Below are 21604 nucleotides of genomic sequence, written 5' to 3' on the forward strand. Positions count from 1 at the left end.
GCTACCTGCCGCCCTACTAGCCTTGTGGCTAGTAAGGCTCACCCTAGCTAGCTATTAGCGTCATGGCTTTTTATCTAGTTAGCTTATGTCTATTCAGAGCCTCCTGGCTTACACATTGTTTTTACAACAGGCACCTCTATATTAGCAAGCCTTGTTCTATACAATGGCCACTGCTACCCCATCCCAGGGCGAGCCATGGCCAGCACTCGAACCCCCACGTTCTTGCACTTACGGTTCTATGATTGCGGGGAATGATTTTCACCTTTTAGAATCAACTGCTTGAAGGGAACATGCTCAGGCAGCACTCGATAACCCCGAGTCCTGCGAACACTGCAAAACGCTGACTAGGGTGAGTTTGAAAAAGAGGCTCAAACGTACCTCTAGCCCTACCCCCCGGCCAAGGCTAAGTTTTATCTCCCCGCATACGAGCCCAGCTGGGGCGAGGTTATGGATAGCCTCAATTCCCTCCCCCTCACTGTCTGACGACTTGGTGTCAGGGGAGGGCAAGATAGGGGATGACGACAAGATTAATCTTGTGAGTCTCCTCGACCTCGCGACTGAAATGGAGGGTGAAGACCCCACCCTCTCAAGTCCCTATATCTTCCTTTGGGGAACATCACGCTCCCCACTGTGCGCGCGCCATGTCTATTTCTATGGGCACAAGCACTGTTCATGACACACACTGTTCACACCCCTCTTGTTGGCGGAGAGAAAATGTTGCAGGTCTAAAGCTTATTTCCTGCAATTCTACACATTTTGTCATGGGGTGCAGATAATTATTTTTAGTTTTAAAGCAAATTTTCTTGCAATTCTATACATTTAGCCATGTTTAATGTTTATTGATGTGGTACAACCTCTTCCTCAACGTGAGCAAGACAAAGGAGATGATTGTGGACTACAGGAAAAGGAGGGCCGAACATGCCCCCATTCAAATTGACGGGGCTGTAGTGGAGCGGGTCAAGAGTTTAAAGTTCCTTGGTGTCCACATCACCAACAAACTAACATGGTCCAAACACACCAAGACAGTCATGAAGAGGGCACGACAACACCTTTTCCCCCTCAGGAGACTGAAAAGATTTGGCATGGGTCCCCAGATCCTCAAAATGTTCTACAGCTGCACCATCGAGAGCATCCTGACCGGTTGCATCACCACCTGGTATGGCAACTGCTCGGCATCCGACCGTAAGGCGCTACAGAGGGTAGTGCTTACGGCCCAGTACATCACTGGGGCCAAGCTTCCTGCTATCCAGGACCTATATACTAGGCGGTGTCAGAGGAAGGCCCAAAAAATTGTCAAAGACTCCAGTCACCTAAGTCATAACTGTTCTCTCTGCTACCGCACGGTCTAGTCTAGGTCCAAATGGCTCCTTAACAGCTTCTACCCCCAAGCCGTAAGACTGCTGAACAATTAATCAAATGGCCACCCGGACTATTTACATTGACCCCCCGCTACTCTCTGTTTGTTATCTATGCATAGTGCCTTTACCCCTACCTACAGTACCAGTCAAAGGTTTTAGAACACCTACTCATTCAAGGGTTTTTCTTTCTTTTTACTATTTTCTACATTGTAGAATAATAGTGAAGACATCAAAACTATGAAATAACACATATGGAATCATGTAGTAACCAAAAAAGTGTTCAACAAATAGCCACCCTTTGCCTTGATGACAGCTTTGCACACTCTTGGCATTCTCTCAACCAACTTCACCTGGAATGCTTTTCCAACAGTCTTGAAGGAGTTCCCACATATGCTGAGCACTTGTTGGCTGCTTTTCCTTCACTCTGCGGTCCGACTCATCCCAAACCATCTCAATTTGGTTGAGGTCGGGGGATTGTGGAGGCCAGGTCATCTGATGCAGCACTCCATCACTCTCCTTCTTGGTAAAATAGCCCTTACACAGCCTGGAGGTGTGTTGGGTCATTGTCCTGTTGAAAAATAAACAATAGTCCCGCTAAGCCCAAACCAGATGGGATGGCGTATCGCTGCAGAATGCTGTGGTAGCCATGCTGGTTAAGTGTGCCTTGAATTCTAAATAAATCACAGACAGTGTCACCAAAGCACCCCCACACCATAACACCTCCTCCTCCATGCTTTACGGTGGGAAATACACATGGAGATCACCCTGTTCACCCACACCGCGTCTCACAAAGACACGGCGGTTGGAACCAAAAATCTTAAATTTGGACTCCAGACCAAAGGACACATTTCCACTGGTCTAATGTTCATTGCTCATGTTTCTTGGCCCAAGCAAGTCTCTTCTTCTTATTGGTGTCCTTTAGTAGTGGTTTCTTTGCAGCAATTCAACCATGAAGGCCTGATTCACATAGTCTCCTCTGAACAGTTGATGTTGAGATGTGTCTTTTACTTGAACTCTGTGAAGCATTTATTTGGGCTGCAATTTCTGAGGCTGGTAACTCTAATGTACTTATCCTTTGCAGCAGAGGTAACTCTGGGTCTTCCATTACTGTGGCGGTTCTCATGAGAGCCAGTTTCATCATAGCGCTTGATGGTTTTTGCGGCTGCCGTTTTACGGGCTCCTAACCAATTGTCCTATTTTGTGTGTTTTTTCGCATTGTTTGTAACTTACTTTGTATATAATGTTTCTGCTACCGTCTCTTATGACTGAAAATAGCTTCTGGATATCAGAACAGCGATTACTCACCTCGAACTGGATGAAGATTTTTTCTTTAATGAGTCTGACTCGAAGGATATACTGTTTCTCCCGTCATGGGACCTGTCTATTGTGCTTGAGGCCTTTCACAGCAGCCTTTTTTGAGCCGCTGGAAAGCGTGGAGATGTAATATCTCCTTCTAACCTCTTTTCTAATTGCCCTTCCATCTGCAAAGCGAGTGAGTGAGCTGCACACACTGTCAGTCCACCATTCATGCCTACAGTTTGCCCCAGGTTATCCAAGGTAACCTTGTTACCTAACCCCGCCTTCATGCCTAAGGTCAGCAATAATTGGTCTTGGCTTAAAGCTTTACACCCACCACCCTTCACGAAAGAAGAGCGTCTCCACTGTTATATCCAGTACACAGTACACATTTGCTTGGATAGAACGAGAGTTTTAGAGAGAACAACTTTTAGTTTCTTGGGCACCTCCCTGCAAGGGGACCCCCTCTCTCGTTAACGGCTATCCCATTGGATAGTGGAGGCTATTATATTGGCTAATAATAGCAAGGGTTTACAGCCCCCGGAGTGCCTGAGGGCTCATTCCACCAGAGGTATGGCTACCTCTTTGCTACTGTTCAAAGGCATCTCTTTACAATAGATTTGCGATGCGACGTGTTGGGCCACCCCTCATACGTTGGAGGTTTTTACCGACTGGACATCACTACACCTTCGTTGGCGCATACTGTTCTCAGTGTCGGAGACTCTGAGGGGTGATGCTGTTGGGATTAGCCTGGTTTCGGAGAGCATCTCTACGATACGGGAGTTGGCCATATCCCCATAGTGATACATTGAAACAAGAATTTGAAAGAGAACTCAAGGTTACTTTTGTAACCCCGGTTCTCTGATAATGAGTGAGATCACCGCATTTCCCGTCTCGCAGAGAGCAAGGAAGAGAGGCATGCTTGAAAATGACCAGAGGACAGGCGAGTGGCGCCTTATAAGGAGGAAGGGGCTCACCTCATTCGCCACTCGATCTGTCTGTCTCCGAAAGATGTTATGTGATTGGTTCTTCGTGTAGTGATCCGCCTGGAACGAATCCCCATAGTGACACATCTCACTCATATTATCAGAGATCTGGGGTTACGAAGGTTTGTCTTTGTCTTTTTGATTACCTCTACTGTACTATTTTGGTCTACTCATTTTGATCCTGTTCTGGCTGTGTCAGTCAGAGCTGCAGGCCTGTGGAGGAGGTTTTTAAATATGCATCTCCCTCTATCTCTCTGCAGAGGAAGAGCAGCGGCCCAGAGACTGAGGAGAAGGTGAGGCGTCTGAGGAGGAAGAACACAGAGCTGGCTGTCATCGCTAAGAGACTGGAGGACAGGGCACACAAACTACAAGAGGCCAACCTCAAAGTGGTACACTACACTTACTGTTTACAGTGGTCCTCTGTAGCTCAGCTGGTAGAGCACGGCGCTTGTAACGCCAAGGTAGTGGGTTCGAACCCCGGGACCACCCATACACAAAAAAAATGTTTTATGCACGCATGACTGTAAGTCGCTTTGGATAAAAGCGTCTGCTAAATGGCATATTATTATTATTATTATTATATTATTATAGTCTACATTAAAAAAATATTTTTTTTGTCATTTAGCAGACGCTCTTATCCAGAGCGACTTACTGTTAGTGAGTTCCTACATTATTTTTTTTTTTTTCATACTGGCCCCCCGTGGGAATTGAACCCACAACCCTAGCGTTGCAAACGCCATGCTCTACCAACTGAGCTACATCCCTAGACTCTAGTGCCTTACTAAGTGCATGTCTGTATGCCCCTTTCCACCAGGAGGCCAACCTTAAACTGGGAAACACAGCCTATCACTGTTTTCAGATATAGCTAGTGACTTACTGCAGGGTTGTCAAACTCATTTCAAATCAAATGTCATTTCACGTGCTGAATACAACGATTGTAGACTTTACTGTGAAATGCTTGTTTAGGAGCCCTTCCCAACGATGCAGTTAAAAAAGAATAAGAAAAAGAATAAAATACACAAGAATGGATCTATATACAGGTAGTACCAGTACCAGTGTAGGGGTACTAGGTATTTGAGGTAGATATGTACAGTGCATTCAGAAAGTATTCAGACCACGTTACAGCCTTATTCTAAAATGGATTAAATAAATGTTCCTCGTCAATCTACACACAATACCCCATAATGACAAAGCGAAAACAGGTTTTTAGAAATGTTTGCAAATGTATTACAAATATAAAACAGATACCTTATTTACATAGGTATTCAGACCCTTTGCAATGAGACTCGAAATTGAGCTTGGGTGCATCCTGTTTCCATTGATCATCCTTGAGAGGTTTCTACAACTTGATTGGAGTCCACCTGTGGTAAATTCAATTGATTGGACATGATTTGGAAAGGCACACACCTGTCTATATAAGGTCCTACAGTTGACAGTGCATGTCAGAGCAAAGAACCAAGCCATGAGGTCGAAGGAATTGTCTGTAGCGCTCCGAGACAGGATTGTGTCGAGGCACAGATCTGGGGGAAGGGTACCAGAAAATTGAAGGTTCCCAAGAACACAGTGGCCTCCTCCATCATTCTTAAATGGAAGAAGCTTGGAACCACCAAGGTTCTTCCTAGAGCTGGCTGTCCGGCCAAACTGAGCAATCGGGGGAGAAGGGCATTTGTCAGGGAGGTGACCAAGAACCCGATGATCACTCTGACAGAGCTCCAGAGTTCCTCTGTGGATATGGGAGAACCTTCCAGAAGGACAACCATCTCTGCAGCACTCCACCAATCAGGCCTTTATGGTAGAGTGGCCAGACGGAAGCCACTCCTCAGTAAAAGGCACATGACAGCCCGCTGGGGTTTGCCAAAAGGCACCTAAAGGACTCTCAGACCATGAGAAACATTTTATAATAAGGCTGTAAAGTAACAAAATGTGGAAAAAGTCAAGGGGTCTGAATACACTGTACATGAAGGCAGGGTAAAGTGACTAGGCATCAGGATATATAATAATATGAGTAAAATAAAGAACAGAGTTACAGAGAGTAGCAGCAGCATATGATGAGTGTAAAAGTGTGTGTGTGTGTGTGTATGTGTGTGTGCACACGCATGCAGTGAATGTGAATGTGTGTGAGTGTCAGTGTAGTGTATGTATATAGTGTGTATATATAGTCTGGTGAGTGTGCAAGATGGTGTCAGTGCAGATAGTCAGAGTAAACATTACATTTTTCTTATGGCCATTCAGCAGTGTTATGGCTTGGGGGTAGAAGCTGTCTTGGAGCCTGTTGGTCCGGGAGCCGATGCTCCCGTACCATTTGCTGAACTGTAACGGAGTGAACAGTCTATGGCTTGGGTGGCTGGAGTCTTTGGCAAGTTTTTGGGCCTTACACCGCCTGATATAGAGCTCCTGGATGGCAGGGAGCCCGTCCCAGTGATGTAATGAGCTGTCCGCACCATCCTCTGTAGTGCTTTGCGGTCAAGGGCAGTGCATTTGCCATACCATGCGGCGATGCAGCCAGTCAGGTTGCTCTCAATGGTGCAGCTGTAGAACTTTTGAGTATCCGAGGGCCCATGCCAAATCTTTTCAGCCTCCTGAGGGGAAGAGGCGCTGTCATGCCCTCTTCACAACTGTGCGGGTGTCTGTGGACCATGTTAAGTTCTTAGTGATGTGGACGCCAAGGAACTTGAAGCTCTCGTTCCGCTTCACTACAGCCCCGTTGATGTGGATGGGGGCGTGCTCTCCCCTCTTTCTCCTATACTCCACAATCAGCTCCTTGGTCTTACTGACGTTGAGGGAGAGGTTATTGTCCTGGCACCACACTGCTAAGTCTCTGACCTCCTCCCTGTAGGCTGTCTCATCGCTGTCGGTGATCAGGCCTACCACCGTTGTGTCGTCAGCAAAGTTAATGATGGTGTTGGAGTCGTGGGTGAACAGGGTGTACAGGAGGGGACTAAGCACACACCCCCGTGTTGAGGGTCAGTGTAGCCGAGGTGTTGTTGCATACCCTCACCACCTGGGGCCAGCCCGTCAGGAAGTCCAGGATCCAGTTGCAGAGGGAGGTGTTCAGTCCCAGGGTCCGCAGCTTGGAGGGAACTATGGTGTTGAATGCTGAGCTGTTGTCTATGAACCACATTCTCACGTAGTTATTTCCCCTCTTGTCCAGGTGGGAGAGGGCAGTGTGAAGTGCAATTGAGATTGCATCATCTGTGGATCTGTTGGGGCGGTATGCAAATTGTAATTGGTCCAGTGTGTCTGAGATGATGGTATTGATGTGTGTCATGACCAGCCTTTCAAAGCACGTCATAATTACAGATGTGAATGCTATAGGGCTATAGTCATTTAGGCAGGTTACCTTGGAGTTCTTGGGAACAGGGACGATAGTGGTCAGCTTAAAACATGTTGGGATTACAGACTGGGACAAGGAGACATTGAAAATGTCCATGAAAACACTTGCCAGCTGGTCTGCGCATGCTTTGAGAACACGCCCTGATGTTCCGTCTGGCCTCGCGACCTTTGCGAGCATTTAACCTGTTTCAAAGTTTTACTCACACCGGCCACGGAGAGCGAGATCACACAGTCATCCAGAACAACAGGGTCTTTCACGCAAGACACAGTGTTATATTCCTAGAATCGGGCTTGAAAAACATTTAGCTCGTTTGGGAGTTCTGCATCACTGAGTTCTGCATCTTACGGCTGGGTTTCCCTTTGTAATCCATGATCATCTGCAAACCCTGCCACATACGATGAGCGTCGGCGCCGTAGTAATGGGATTCCACCTTCCTCCTATATTGTCATTTTGCATGTTTGATGTGTCGTCGGAGGTCGTAGCGGGATTTCTTGTATGTGTCCATGTCCGTGTCACGTTCCTTGTAAGCGGTAGCTCTTTAGCCCAGTGCGGATATTGCCTGTAATCGATAGTTTTTGGTTTGGATACGTTCGTATAGTCACTGTGGGGACGATGTCGTCTATGCACTTATTGATGAAGCCCGTGACTGATGTGGTAAACTCCTCAATGCTATCAGATGAATCCCAGAACATATCCCAGTCTGTACTAGCAAACAGTCTTGTAGCCTCGCGTCTGCTTTATCAGACCACTTCCGTACTGAGCGCATCACTGGTACTTCCTGTTTGAGTTTTTGTTTCTAAACATGAAGCAGGAGAATAGAGACGTGGTCAGATTTGCCGAAGGGAGGACGAGGGAGGGCCTTGTATGCGTTTCTGTGGGTAGAATAAAAGTGGTCTAGAGTTTTAGCGCTCCTAGTGGTGCAGAAGACATGCTGGTAGAAGTGAGGTAGAACGGTTTTAAGTCTCCCCGCATTAAAGTCTCCGCTCACCAAAAACACTGCCTCTGGGTGAGCGGTTTCTTGTTTGTTTATGGCCCCATACAGTTCGTTGAGTACCAAAGTGGTGTTGGCTTGTGGAGGGATGTAGACAGCCGTGATGATTATGGATGATAATTATCTTGGTAAATAAAAGTGTCTGCAGCTTACCATGAGGCTTTCTATATCAGGTGAGCAAAAGCTTGAGATTAACAAGGCGGACTTCGTCCGATCGTGCCGCTGCATGGAGAAACCACTGAGTTCTACGTACATAGTCATCCAAAGAGTTGTCTGTGCAAGGTATATTATATTGCAGCTTTTCAAGCCACTCTGATAGGAGACTCTCGAATGAAGCTCATCCATCTTATTCTCTAGTGGCTGGCCATTTGCCAATAGAACGGAGGGGAGTGCCGGTCGATTTGTCTCAGTCTCACCAGGATGCCGGCTCATCTACCCCATCTACGCCAGTGGCGTTTTGGTAGCCCATGAAACAAAGGAATTGGGTCCGGTATGAACAAGGGAACCGGTGAGTCTGAGATGAAGTCGGATTTGAAGTTGAAATCAAGGTTAGTAACTGTTGATCTGATGTCCAGAAGTGCTTGGCGGTCATACACTGAGTATAGAAAACATTCAGAACACCTGCTCTTTCCATGACATAGACTAACCAGGTGAATCCAGGTGAAGCTATGATTCCTTATTGATGTCACTTGTTAAATCCACTTCAATCAGTGTAGATGAATGGAGGAGGCAGTTAAAGATGGATTTTTAAGCCTTGAGACAATTTAGACATGGATTGTGTGTGTGTGCAATTCAGAGGATGAATGGGCAAGACAAAAGATTGAAGTGCCTTTGAACAGGGTATGGTAGTAGGTGCCAGGTGCACCGGTTTGTGTCGAAGTGCAAGGCTGCTGGGCTTTTTCACGCTCAACAGTTTCCCGTGTGTATCAAGAATTGTCCACCACCCAAAGGACATCCAGCCAACTTGACACAACTATGGGAATCATTGGAGTCAACATGGGCCAGCATCTCTGTGGAACGCTTTCGAGTCCATGCCCCGGAGAATTGAGTCTGTACTAAGGGCAAAAAGGGTGTTCCTGATGTTTGGTATATTCAGTGTATGTGATAATAGTATGAACTTTCTGTACAACAAAAAGTAAAGATAAACATGAAAAAAGTCACTAAATAACAAAGTCAGTTTGGAAGTCGTAAGATGTGGCCCTTCTCCGTCTGCGTCATTTCCCAAGCGGCCAACCTCAAAGTGGTTCACACACTGCCTATTACCGTTGACAGGAATAGCTAGTGCCTTACTGCATGGCTTAAACCTCTTCCCACTGCTCTGCTGACCTGGGTTCAAATAGTCATTGTTTTCTTTCAAATACTTTGAGCTGTGCCTACGCTTGAGCCTGCCTGTCAGCTACATTTCATTCAAGTACAGGTAAGGTATTTGAAAGAAATTAAATACTATTTGGCCCACGACCCCATTTTGATATCTGAAAATTCTTGTGACCCCAACCATGTGAAAAACAATTATGTAATTAACAGCCAATGTTTACTTTTTTATTTGGGGCTATGGCAGTCAATTGCAAAGCATTCTAACAGTATTTCTGATTTCTGATTTATATTCTCAACTCACCATCATATACTTTTAATGTGGGGCTATGACAGTCAATTGCAAATTAGTCTGACATAATTTCTCTTACCTCACCACCACTAATGAGATGGGTGTGCTTGATGCAGGTCACGTTGGAGATTCTCAAAGTCAGGGGGTGTGGTTGACAGTGGGCACCTCATCTCTCCTGTCACATCCAACTTGGATCGATATTTGTTTTTAATGCAGACGAGAGCACTGAATCAGCGTACCATGAGTTTTAGTGCTCAGAGGGAGATGGCACAGTATTCCCTTTGTGTCAGGAACCAAAACTCCTCTTTAGTGACCCGTAAATGCATTGTCTGCAGCATTCGGTCACATGACAGCTCGATCAGCTGTTCCAAATTCACTTACTGGCATGTCAACTGAGTCAGGATCACAGTCAAACGGAAACATAGAAAGACGCATTTCATTATATGTAGACAATGTGCTTTTATACCTCTCGGACCCAGTAGCCTCTGTCCCTAACCTACTAGACTTCATTCAATAAATTGGGGAAAAAGTGATCTCATGTGTATCTCAGATAATATTACTGCAAGTGATTTAGAGAGGATACCATTTAAAGTGGTGCATGACCACTTAACTTACCTGGGACTAAAAATACCTAGAAATCCAAAGCTCATCTTCAAGCTTAACTACAGTGAGCTGGTTGCAAAGCTCAAACAAAACATGGAGAGCTGGAGAATATTGCCTCTTTCTATGATGGGGCGCATTAATGCCATTAAAATGGTTTCTCTTCCCAGGTTCCTTTATCTTTGCCAGAATCTTCAAATTTTTCTTACCTCATCATTTTTAAAGACTTAGGACTCGACAATCTTGTCATTTGTCTGGGGTTACAAAAACCATCGTATTTGTAAAGCCCACTTGCAAAAGCCCAAGGAAAGTGGCGGCTTAGGCCTACCCATCTTTAAGTATTATTACTGGGCTGCAAATGCCAGGGCATTAACGTACTGGCAACTGGGTTTCCCTGATAAATTGGACGCTGTTGCCCCCCTGTGGCTAAATATGGAAGTCAAGTCTGTAACAAATTCCTCTCTTCCAGTCTTGCTTTTCTCCTAAGCAGGGTGCCCAAACAAACTGACAGGCAACAACTTTGTTTTGAGAAATTCTTTAAGAATTTCAAACCAGATGAAGCATGTTTTAAGGTGTCTGATATCTCTGTATACACCCCAATATGCTTTAATCATTATTTTGTTCCATCTGGGTCTGATAAGGTGTTTGTTGAATGGAGGGAGAAGGGACTGGCCACAATTGAAGACTTATACATAGATAAGCAATTAGCATCATTCATCTAATTTAAGAATAAATTCAATCTCTCCCATTCACATTTTTTCAGTTATTTACAAGTCAGACACTATATTAAAGAGAAAATTCAAAATGTTGACAACCTCCCTGTACAACATTAGTTTTATGATTTGCTACAGCGGCCTCCCAACTCAAAACACCTCATCTCACAGTGTGTCTCCTTTCTCTCCAACTACACAGAGGCCTCTACTAGTCATCTCAGGGAGAACTGGGGTAAAGAGTTAAATATTGAGATCTCAAATGATCTATGGGGAGAAGCCCTGTCTAGAATTCACTCCTGTTCCATCAATGCCAGATATCAATTGATACAATACAAAGTCATGCATAGACTTCATTACTCCAAAACCAAATTACATAGAATTTACCCCCAGTGTAAAACCTCAGAGGGTTCATTAACTCATATTTTTTGTCTCTGCCCCCTACCTAATTATTTTTGGAGGAACATCTTTGATTGGTACTCAAAGGTATATGAGAGGGCCATTAAACCTGACGCAGAACTTGCTCTCTTTGGCTGCTCATAGTCTGCTCTAAGATCGTCCTATGAGGAACAACAGACTCTGATGTTTGGAATGGTGGCTGCAAAAAAGTAAATCCTCACAGAATGGAAGTCACCTACCCCCGCTTGCCTCAGTAGATTGCTAGCAGAAATGATTAACACCATTATCTTAACGAAAATATTTGTTTTTTCAGGACTAACTGAGCAGATTTCTCAAGATTTGGGGTCCGTTTCTGGACTGTCTTGACAGAGACTGACTGTGAACACTGACTAGGAACGCTTATTGTTGTTGTAACTGTCATTGTTGCTCTAGTCTTGTCCCATGTATTGCTTAAGCAATACTTTATTTCATATGTCTGGCAGTTGTGTTTTTTTGTTATTTTTTTGTGTGCTTTTGTTTTGTACTTAATTGCAAAAGAAAATCCTTTAAAATAAAATATACCAAAAAAAACACAAAAAGTTTTTTTGTCACATGCAGAGGATACAGAAGGTGTAACGTTAAACGGTACAGTGAAATGGTTACTTGTATAATGGTGTCTTTTGTTTAGACAAGTAGCTAGCTTGCTAGCTAGCTAAACAATGATCCATAATCCCAACTCATACTACCATGCAACATGCATAAATCTGCAGGTAGCTAAAGCTAACCAACTAGGTTCAATGTTAGCTAGCTAACATTAGGCTATAACTAGCAATGCAAATGGTTTTCTGAGATAAGAATAATATTACTACACAGATCCTACACGTAATGTTAGCTAGCGAGCCAGCCAGCTAACGTTAGCTAGCAAACTAACAGTACTCTTTAACTTGCAATAAAAACGACTTTCTGACTAAATTAGAAATGTATAAAATCTGAAATGTAGCTCAACTCTTACCTGTATACATGGATGAACGCTTCTCCCTCTCTATCATGGATGCCATGGTTGCCCTTAGTTTGAAGATGTAATCCTGAGACAGGTGTTTTATACAACAGCCTTCTGTGTTTTCTTTTCAACTCTCTCCGCATTTGGCAATCATCTCTCTGCTTCCACCAGGCATTCCACTGATTTCAAAACTTGGTCAACTTCTTCCGTGACAACAACACTGTTGATCGCCGTTTCTTCCCCGTCACTGTCATCAGACGACGACTACAATGTCTGGTTCAATGAAAATGTTTTTACCTAAATCAGGGATTTCCTCATTGTCTGATTCATTTTCAGAGTCTGAGAGAGTCAGCATGGCACAATCGTCCTCCAGAAAGTAGTCCATCACAGCTTTTTCCCACTGATCTTTGTCGATAGCGCCTGTTAACTTAATGGCAGCAATGTTGAGTGCGGTAGCAAAACAATGTCATATCTTCATGATATCTTTCAAAACAAGCCGCGGTAGAAAGGAATATCTACACATACTGAGCAGCTCATGTTATAGACAGAAGCATGCCACGTGGCAGACCAATCCAAACACATCTCTCGGCTTGTCCAGCCCATCCATTATCTCAGCCAATCATGGCTAGCGGGAAGGTTCCTGTCTTTTTCCGTGGCTAAACCAACTAGGCTCGTAATCTAACAATTGTATTCATATTTACAGATGGCAGACAACAGAGTTCCTCAACTGGCCGAATATGGCCCGTTGGTGGTTTTATTTGGCCCCCAAGTTGTCTGAGCAAGAAAAATTTTTATTTTTCCTCTCATTTTTTTGTGTGTTTTTTTTTTTTTTGTACCAGGAAATCAGCTTCAAGTCATTTTTATTTTGGAAATCTGTTCCTAAGTATTCCCACGCATAATAGAGAAACGTGAATGTATATAAATATTAATAATTAATCATAATTGATTGGATTTTTATAGCACTTTTCTACTAACTGAGGTACTCAAAGCGCTTTACATAGTAGGAGGAAATTCACCTCATCCACCATCAATGTGTAGCACCCACCTCAGTGATGCACGGCGACCATTTTTGTGCCAGAACGCTCAACACACATCAGCTACAGTTGAAGTCGGAAGTTTACATACACCTTAGCCAAATACATTTAAACTCAGTTTTTCACAATTCCTGACATTTAATCCTAGTAAAAATTCCCTGTCTTAGGTTAGTTAGGATCACCACTTTATTTTAAGAATGTGAAATGTCAGAATAATAGTAGAGAGAATTATTTATTTAATATTTTATTTCTTTCATCACATTCCCAGTGGGTCAGAAGTTTCCATACACTCAATTAGTATTTGGTATCATTGCCTTTAAATTGTTTAACTTGGGTCAAACGTTTCGGGTAGCCTTCCACAAGCTTCCCACAATAAATTGGGTGAATTTTGGCCCATTCCTCCTGACAGAGCTGGTGTAACTGAGTCAGGTTTGTAGGCCTCCTTGCTCGCACATGCTTTTTCAGTTCTGCCCACACATTTTCTATAGGATTGAGGTCAGGGCTTTGTGATGGCCATTCCAATACCTTGACTTTGTTGTCCTTAAGCCATTTTGCCACAACTTTGGAAGTATGCTTGTGGTCATTGTCCATTTGGAATACCCATTTGCGACCAAGCTTTAACTTCCTGACTGATGTCTTGAGATGTTGCTATCCACATCATTTTCCTTCCTCATGATGCCATCTATTTTGTGAAGTGCACCAGTCCCTCCTGCAGCAAAGCACCCCCACAGCATGATGCTGCTACCCCCGTGCTTCACGGTTGGGATGGTGTTCTTCGGCTTGCAAGGCACCCCCTTTTTCTTCCAAACATAATGATGGTCATTATGGCCAAACAGTTCCATTTTTGTTTCATTAGACCAGAGGACATTTCTCCAAAAAGTGCGATCTTTGTCCCCATGTGCAGTTGAAAACCGTAGTCTGGCTTTTTTTATGGCGGTTTTGGAGCAGTGGCTTCTACTTGCTGAGCGGCCTTTCATGTTATGTCGATATAGGACTCTTTTACCAGCATCTTCACAAGGTCCTTTGCTCTTGTTCTGGGATTGATTTACACTTTTCGCACCAAAGTACGTTAATCTCTAGGAGACAGAATGCGTCTCCTTCCTGAGCGGTATGACGGCTGCGTGGTCCCATGGTGTTTATACTTGCGTACTATTATTTGTACAGATGAATGTGGTACCTACAGGCGTTTGGAAATTGGTCCCAATGATGAACCAGACTTGTGGAGGTCTACACATTTTTTTCTGTGGTCTTGGCTGATTTATTTGGATATTCCCATGATGTCAAGCAAAGAGGCACTGAGTTGTCAGAAGGCCTGTCAGAAGCTTCTAAAGCCATGACATCATTTTCTTGAATTTTCCAAGCTGTTTAAAGGCACAGTCAACTTAGTGTATGTCAACTTCTGACCCACTGGAATTGTGATACAGTGAATTATAAGTGAAATAATCTGTCTGTAAACAATTGTTGGAAAAATTACTTGTGTCATGCACAAAGTAGATGTCCTAACCGACTTGCTAAAACTATAGTTTGTTAACAAGAAATTTGTGGAGTGGTTGAAAAACGAGTTTTAATGACTCCAACCTAAATGTATGTAAACTTCCGACTTCAACAGGTGGAGAGGTGAGGAGTGATATATGCCAATTAGGAATGATAGGCATGATTAGGTGGTCATGATGGAATGTGTCCAGGTTGGGAATTTAGCCATGACACCTGGGTGAACACCCCAAAAAAAACACATTTGGATAATTAAAAAATAAAACGTTCAAATTCCTCTCATGTAAAGTAGTGACGTGCGACATATGCCTAGCTTCTTGAAATGGGTCACATATTGGTAGATGGGTAAAAACTATCCCTTTGAGTATGGTGAAGTTATTAACCTCTTAAGGATCGGACCCTTTTTTTCAATTTTCGCCTAATATGGCATACCCAAATCTAACTGCCTGTAGCTCAGGAGCTGAAGCAAGGATATGCATATTCTTGATACCTTTTGAAAGGAAACACTTTGAAGTTTGTGGAAATGTGAAAGTAATGTAGGAGAATATAACACATTAGATCTGGTAAAAGATAATACAAACATAAAAACATTTTTTTTGTCCCATCATCTTTGAAATGCAAGAGAAAGGCCACAATATAACGTTGCAGTTTAGGCGCAATTTGGATTCTGGCAGCAGTGTGTGTGCAAAGTTTCAGATTGATCCAGTGAAGCATTGCAATACTGGACTATTTTGTACCAAGTCTGCCCAAATGTGCCGAATTGGTCAATTGATACATTTTCAAGTACATAACTATAGAGAACATACAAAAATGATATGGTAATACAAAATGTAAGTTTACACACTCCCTGGAATGTCATACATGATGGATCATTAGCTTATACACTAACTTTCACACATCTAGCAGGGGTTCAAACTGTAGAACCCAGTTCCTACATTTGAATACAGAAATTGATTTTATCAAACAAAACTATGCTACATTTTATCTCTGGGACCCTTAGGATGACAAATCAGAGCAAGATTACTGAATGTAAGTACATTCACCTCTATAGGTAAATAATGTATCAAACTGTAGGTAAATAATGTATCAAACCAGTTGCCGTGGTAGGTATTTTGTGGTTGTGCACTCTCCTCATTATTTCACTGTAATAGCTACTGTAAATTGGACATTGCAGTTAGATTAACAAGAATGTAATCTTTCTGCCCATATAAGACATGTCTATGTCCTGGAAAGTTTGTTGTTACTTACAACAGTCATGCTAATCACATTAGCGCACGTTAGCTCAACCGTCCCGTATAAGGGACACCGATCCCGTAGAGGTTAATTACACTTTGCATGGTGTATCAATACACCCAGTCACTACAAAGATACAGGCGTCCTTCCTAACTCAGTTGCCGGAGAGGAATGAAACCATTTCACCATGAGGCCAATGGTGACTTTAAAACAGTTAGAGTTTAATGGCTGTGATAGGAGAAAACTAAGGATGGATCAACAACATTGTAATAATACTAACTTAAATGACAGAGTGAAAAGAAGGAAGCCTGTACAGAGTAAAACATATTCCAAAATGTGCATCCTGTTTGCAATAAAGCACTAAAGTAAAACTGCAAAAAATGTGGCAAAGAAATGAACTTTATGGAACTTTATGGCAAATCCAACACAACACATCACTGAGTACCTCTCTTAATATTTTCAATCATGGTGGTGGCTGAATTATGTTATGGGTATGCTTGTCATCGGCAAGGGAGTTTTTTAAGCATACAAATAAATGGAATAGAACTCCTGGTTCAGTCTGCTTTCCAACAGACACTGGGAGAACAATTCACCTTTCAGCAGGACAATAACCTAAAACACAAGGCCAAATATACACTGGAGTTGCTTACCAAGATGACATTGAATGTTCCTGAGTGGCCTAGTTATATGTTTGACTTACATCTGCTTGAAAAGCTATGGCAAGACTTAAAAATGGCTGTCTAGCAATGATCAACAACCAACTTGACAGAGCTTGAAGAATTGTGTGGTCTGTTGTGGAAATTCTAACCAGGAAGGAGAGACTTTGTTATTTCTTCAAACAATCAACCTTTATTTAAAAATAATTGTAATAATGAAGCTGGTCAACCCCACACTCTGAAGTATAAGGCTGAGAGCTCAATAATACAGAAAATACAGAGGTCTTATATAGTAGACCTAAAAATGTTTAGTCATGGCTGGTTCCACCCCTCCCTGGCTTAGTTTCTCAGAGGTAAAGATGATTCAAAACAATAACAGGTTTGTTCTGTTTCTCAAGCTATCTCTATCTCAAGTGGCACCATGTCCTTGACCATACGCCCAGACCAGCTGCGGGGAGCTAAGGGGGGAACCATCCTTTTGCAAAAGCACAGCAGTGGTAGTTATAAAAATTATGTTATCATGGGTAAGAGATCTCTTACTGTTGCCAAGCACATAGTTGTTAACTATCAATATTCATACAGATTAATCAACAAAGCAGGTAAATACGTAATTTTTCCCTCACAGGTCTGAGGCATGCATTCGATTACGAGCGTTTTCAAGTGCAACGTTAATAATGATGGTTTTGGGAATCAGATCAGAGATTTAACGATGCTCCTACGAAGGTTCTAACGATGAACTCAGCCTTAAGATGCTTTTGGGGAAACCGGCCCCAGGTCATTCCTGTGTGATCTCAGATTTGTACCATTCTGCACTTGTAAAACTGCACAGCTGTCTTGTACACTTTGTCTGGACTGTATGAATATTCACTCAGAAGAAGAAGAACAAAAACAGGGACTATAGTATACCGAGGAAGAGAATCCCCCTGCCCAGACCAGTACCTCTCCCATCCCCCTCTTCCACATCTGGGCTAATCAGCCACATTAGTCCAGGGTGCCACCTGTACAACCACCTGTTTGTACCCAGGCCACCAGGTCTACAGCCCATTGGCTGCCTCAGTATTCCACACAGCACCTGTTCACCAGCCTGAGAGAGAAAGACCCTCTCTCTATCCCTCTTTCCCCTTCCCCATAGACCTAGAGCAGTACAGCAAAATCAATACAAATAAAGCCTCAACCATCAATGAAAAATGAGAGGGACCTTTAAGAGTGCCAAAGCTATTTCTTCAGCTATTATATTTGACTTCATAACAATTGGACAGGGCTGATTTAAATATCATGTTATTTATAGACTTTGAAATTTAAAACACTTTGAAATGCCAGTTAGGGTTGGCTCGCTTAACTGCTGCTCACACGGACAGAATGTGAGCATTTTATTTATTTATTATTGAGATTGTTTTGTGAGTGAGAGTTGGAACCTTGAACGACTTGCCTCCGGGGAATAGACAAGTGAAAGACGATAATCCCTTCTGAGAGGGTCAAGGGGTATAAGTATACCTTCGTGATGAACAGTCCTTCTTACAATTCCATTTTCCATCCGCTTTGTGTTGACCCTTAACCTCTTAACCTCTCCCCTCTATCCAGGTGAACGCCCCAGCTCCGGTGCGGCCGGGGGCAGTGGAGCAGTACAAGAGGGCGTTTGCCCGTCAGCGAGCTCGTGACCTGGCGCAGCATGCAGATACACTGCTCTACAAGGACAAGGAGATCGCCGCCCTGCAGCATGTGTGTAGGCAGCTGGAGACCCGTCTGGGCACGGCCAAGGTACCCAACACCATAGAAATAGAATCGGAATACCCATTCTAGTATCTGTACTTCTATACCCAATTCAGCCCCAGAACACTCTTTCAAGACCAATCTAATGTTTGTGTTCGAGATCGACTACTTTGCAGTCTGACTGCGCAGAATCACTGATCTAACAATCAACTTGGCTTGCATCCCCTCAAACGCGCTGAACATTTAAATAATAACCTATTATGTAACACTAGCAGTCTGCCCACTAAAGGCTCACTGTATCATTCACTGTAGTCAGTCCTATTCACTGATCTCATCAAATGACTAAAATGCCTCAGGTTTGCCCTCTGCTGGTCTGTTTGGACACTGCTCTGGATAACCCTCTCTAAGCCTGAACTAGTGACTGAGCTGTACTGATGCAGATGTGTAGATAGGGAGACCACCCTCTCCTCATGGCTGTGATCTAAGAGCTCATTTACTTGGTCTGAATATCTGCTGGGAGTACTACTACTGAGAGAATCCCAGGATGAGCTGTGGACTGAGTTGATGGTGATGATCGGTGGCGGACTTAACATTAGACAGAAAAGGCAATTGCATCAAGCTTCACATCTACAACATCCATAGAGTACGACCTTTCCTCACAAAGGAAGCAGTGCAGGTCCTAATCCAGGCACTTGTCATCTCCCGTCTAGACTACTGCAACTCTCTTTTGGCTGGGCTCCCCACTTGTGCCATCAAACCCCTGCAACATATCCAAAATGCGGCAGCCCGCATGGTGTTCAACCTTCCTAAGTTCTTCCGTGTCACCCCGCTCCTCCGCACCCTCCTCTGGCTTCCGGTCGAAGCTCATATCATCTTCAAGACCCAGGTGGTTGCCTACAGCGCAGCAAGAGGAACTGCCCCTCCCTGGCTTCTTCAGGCGATCCTCAAACCCTACACCCCAACCCGAGCACTCCGTTCCGCCACCTCTGGTCTCTTGGCCCTCCCACCCCTACGGGAGGGCAGTTCCCGCTCAGCCCAGTCCAAGCTCTTCTCTGTCCTGGCACCCCAATGGTGGAACAAGCTTCCCCCTAAAGTCAGGAAAGCGGAATCCCTGCCCGTCTTTCGAAAACATCTGAAACCTTACCTCTTTGAAGAGTATTTTAAATAACTCTCACAGCGTCTCCACTTGAGGTCCCCCCATGCTCCACTCGAGGCCCCCCAACCCCCCCGACAAACGACCCGCTATCGTGGGCTGCTGGGAGTGGGGGTTTGCCTGGCCACTGTGCCCAGGTTAATGAGGCCACATTGTTGACAAAAAAGGCCCCCCAAAAAGTAAATGAATCCATACAGCCAAATAATAATTCACCATAGATCAATACTTTTTTCCATACATATATTTCATATCAATATTAATATAATCCAGGTTTTTCTCATAATAGTAGAAACAAGTGTCATTAATCACCCATTGACTGGTTCATAATAATGGACTATTCCACCTTGACAGAGTCCCTGTGCATTGTTTCACGCGATATGATTACAAATGTGACTTTCATTGAAATTAAGCTACAGCAATGAGGCGCTTTCAGAGCGTGGCAGAGAAAATGCATTTTTACCGAAGTTAACAGTTCTTTAGTAAAAAGACAGGTGCTGCTGATAATACTGACGTTGTCATTGAGGCAGAGGACATGTATGTTTAGTCCATGTATCTCATACTGTCTGACCAAAAAGAGTATGGCATGTCATATTCTTTTTGGCCAGACAGTATCAGATATATGGGCTACATATAGCAAGACAGAGGGGCGCTGTTTCGCTCGCATGCCTTCTCTGGTGAGATAGTTTCAGCCACTTGCGAATTGAAGGAAAGTTGGCGGGTGCACGTTGCACTGTTAGGATGCTGGAATTACTTTGGATGAACGTGCGAAGGTAGCCTACTTTTTGAAGTGATTTGTTTGTTAATCAGATGAAAGCATCATGACTGGTTGTGTTCATGGCACATTAAAAGGTAATCAATTGTTACAGTTAAATGACATGGAAAACTCAGAGTGGCCTCTGCCTGGGGCCTCCAAATCACTAAGTGCTCCCCTTTTGATGATAATACTGAGGATGATGATGGGAGTGTCAGTATGTAAACCGGTGTATAACCTCACCAGAGCCTGATGCATCACTTTATAATAATGTGACTAAGACAAGAGGGAGAGCGACATTGTTTTCCCAGCCTGAGAGGAAAAGTCCTCAAGCATTACGAGGAAATGTTTCACATTGACCCAGGAATCTCCTCACGCCTTCCTCTTAAAATTTCTTGAAGTATTTTTTATCTTTGTATGTTGAAATATCTTTGACCTCTGTGTGTGTGTTGCAGGGCTCCCCGGTCCCGTCGGGCGTGGTAGAGTTTGAGAGGCTGCTGAGGGAGTCCCAGAAGGAGGTGCTGAGGCTACAGAGACAACTGTCAGTCTCCTCCTCCAGAGTCACCTCCTCTAAGGAGACCTCCTGCAGGGAGCACAACGGCCACGACAGGCCCTGCACACCAGAGGAGGAGAGGGAAGAGAATGTAAGGATTGGAACTATTTTAATAATATTTTTTTATTTTACCTTTATTTAACTAGGCAAGTCAGTTAAGAACAAATTCTTATTTACAATGACGGCCTACCCCGGCCAAACCCGGACGACGCTGGGCTAATTGTGTGGGACTCACAACCATAGGCGGATTGTGATACAGCCTGGAATCAAACCAGGGTCTGTAGTGACGCCTCTAGCACTGAGATGCAGTGCCTTAGACCGCTGCGCCAATATATGCCATTTAGCAGACGCTTTTATCCAAAGCGACTCACAGTCATACGTGCATACATGCCCAGCTCCAACACTGCCCCCTGTTGATGATAAAGAGCACTACATCATATCAGAGTGGTATAGGAACGGAAGTCTTTTTGCACTGTTAAAAGGCAAACTCAAAGCAACAGACCTGGGTTCAAAAACGTTTTGAATTAATTTCAAATGCTTTAGCTGTGCTTGATTGAGCTTGCCTGTTGTGATGTAACCAATAGAAAACTCTTAAATGCGCAATCCATACCCACCTGGCACCAGAGATACTTTTGAGGAGATGGGAAACTCCATTCGAATCATATTAACGCCCACCGTGTACTTTGCCCGTACGTTGTCAATGGGCCACGCGGTGCATTCTGGGTACACTCCGACAAGGAGATCTCTCCTTCAAGGCGTCAATGGGA

At 43.9% G+C, this 21604-nt stretch overlaps 1 protein-coding gene across 1 annotated transcript in view; it reads left to right on the forward strand.

The window, feature by feature from the left end:
• The window catches only part of LOC311136393 (peripheral-type benzodiazepine receptor-associated protein 1-like), a 204764-nt gene that overhangs the window by 113480 nt on the left and 69680 nt on the right, over positions 1-21604 (forward strand). The window contains exons 4-6 of the mRNA XM_084170490.1: positions 3901-4029; positions 18252-18428; positions 20740-20928. Of these exons, the coding sequence (XP_084026616.1) occupies positions 3901-4029; positions 18252-18428; positions 20740-20928 (495 nt within the window). The remainder of the gene's footprint in view (positions 1-3900; positions 4030-18251; positions 18429-20739; positions 20929-21604) is intronic.

Source organism: Coregonus lavaretus (assembly GCF_964263955.1).
Source record: "Coregonus lavaretus genome assembly, chromosome: 10".
Lineage (NCBI taxonomy): Eukaryota > Metazoa > Chordata > Actinopteri > Salmoniformes > Salmonidae > Coregonus > Coregonus lavaretus.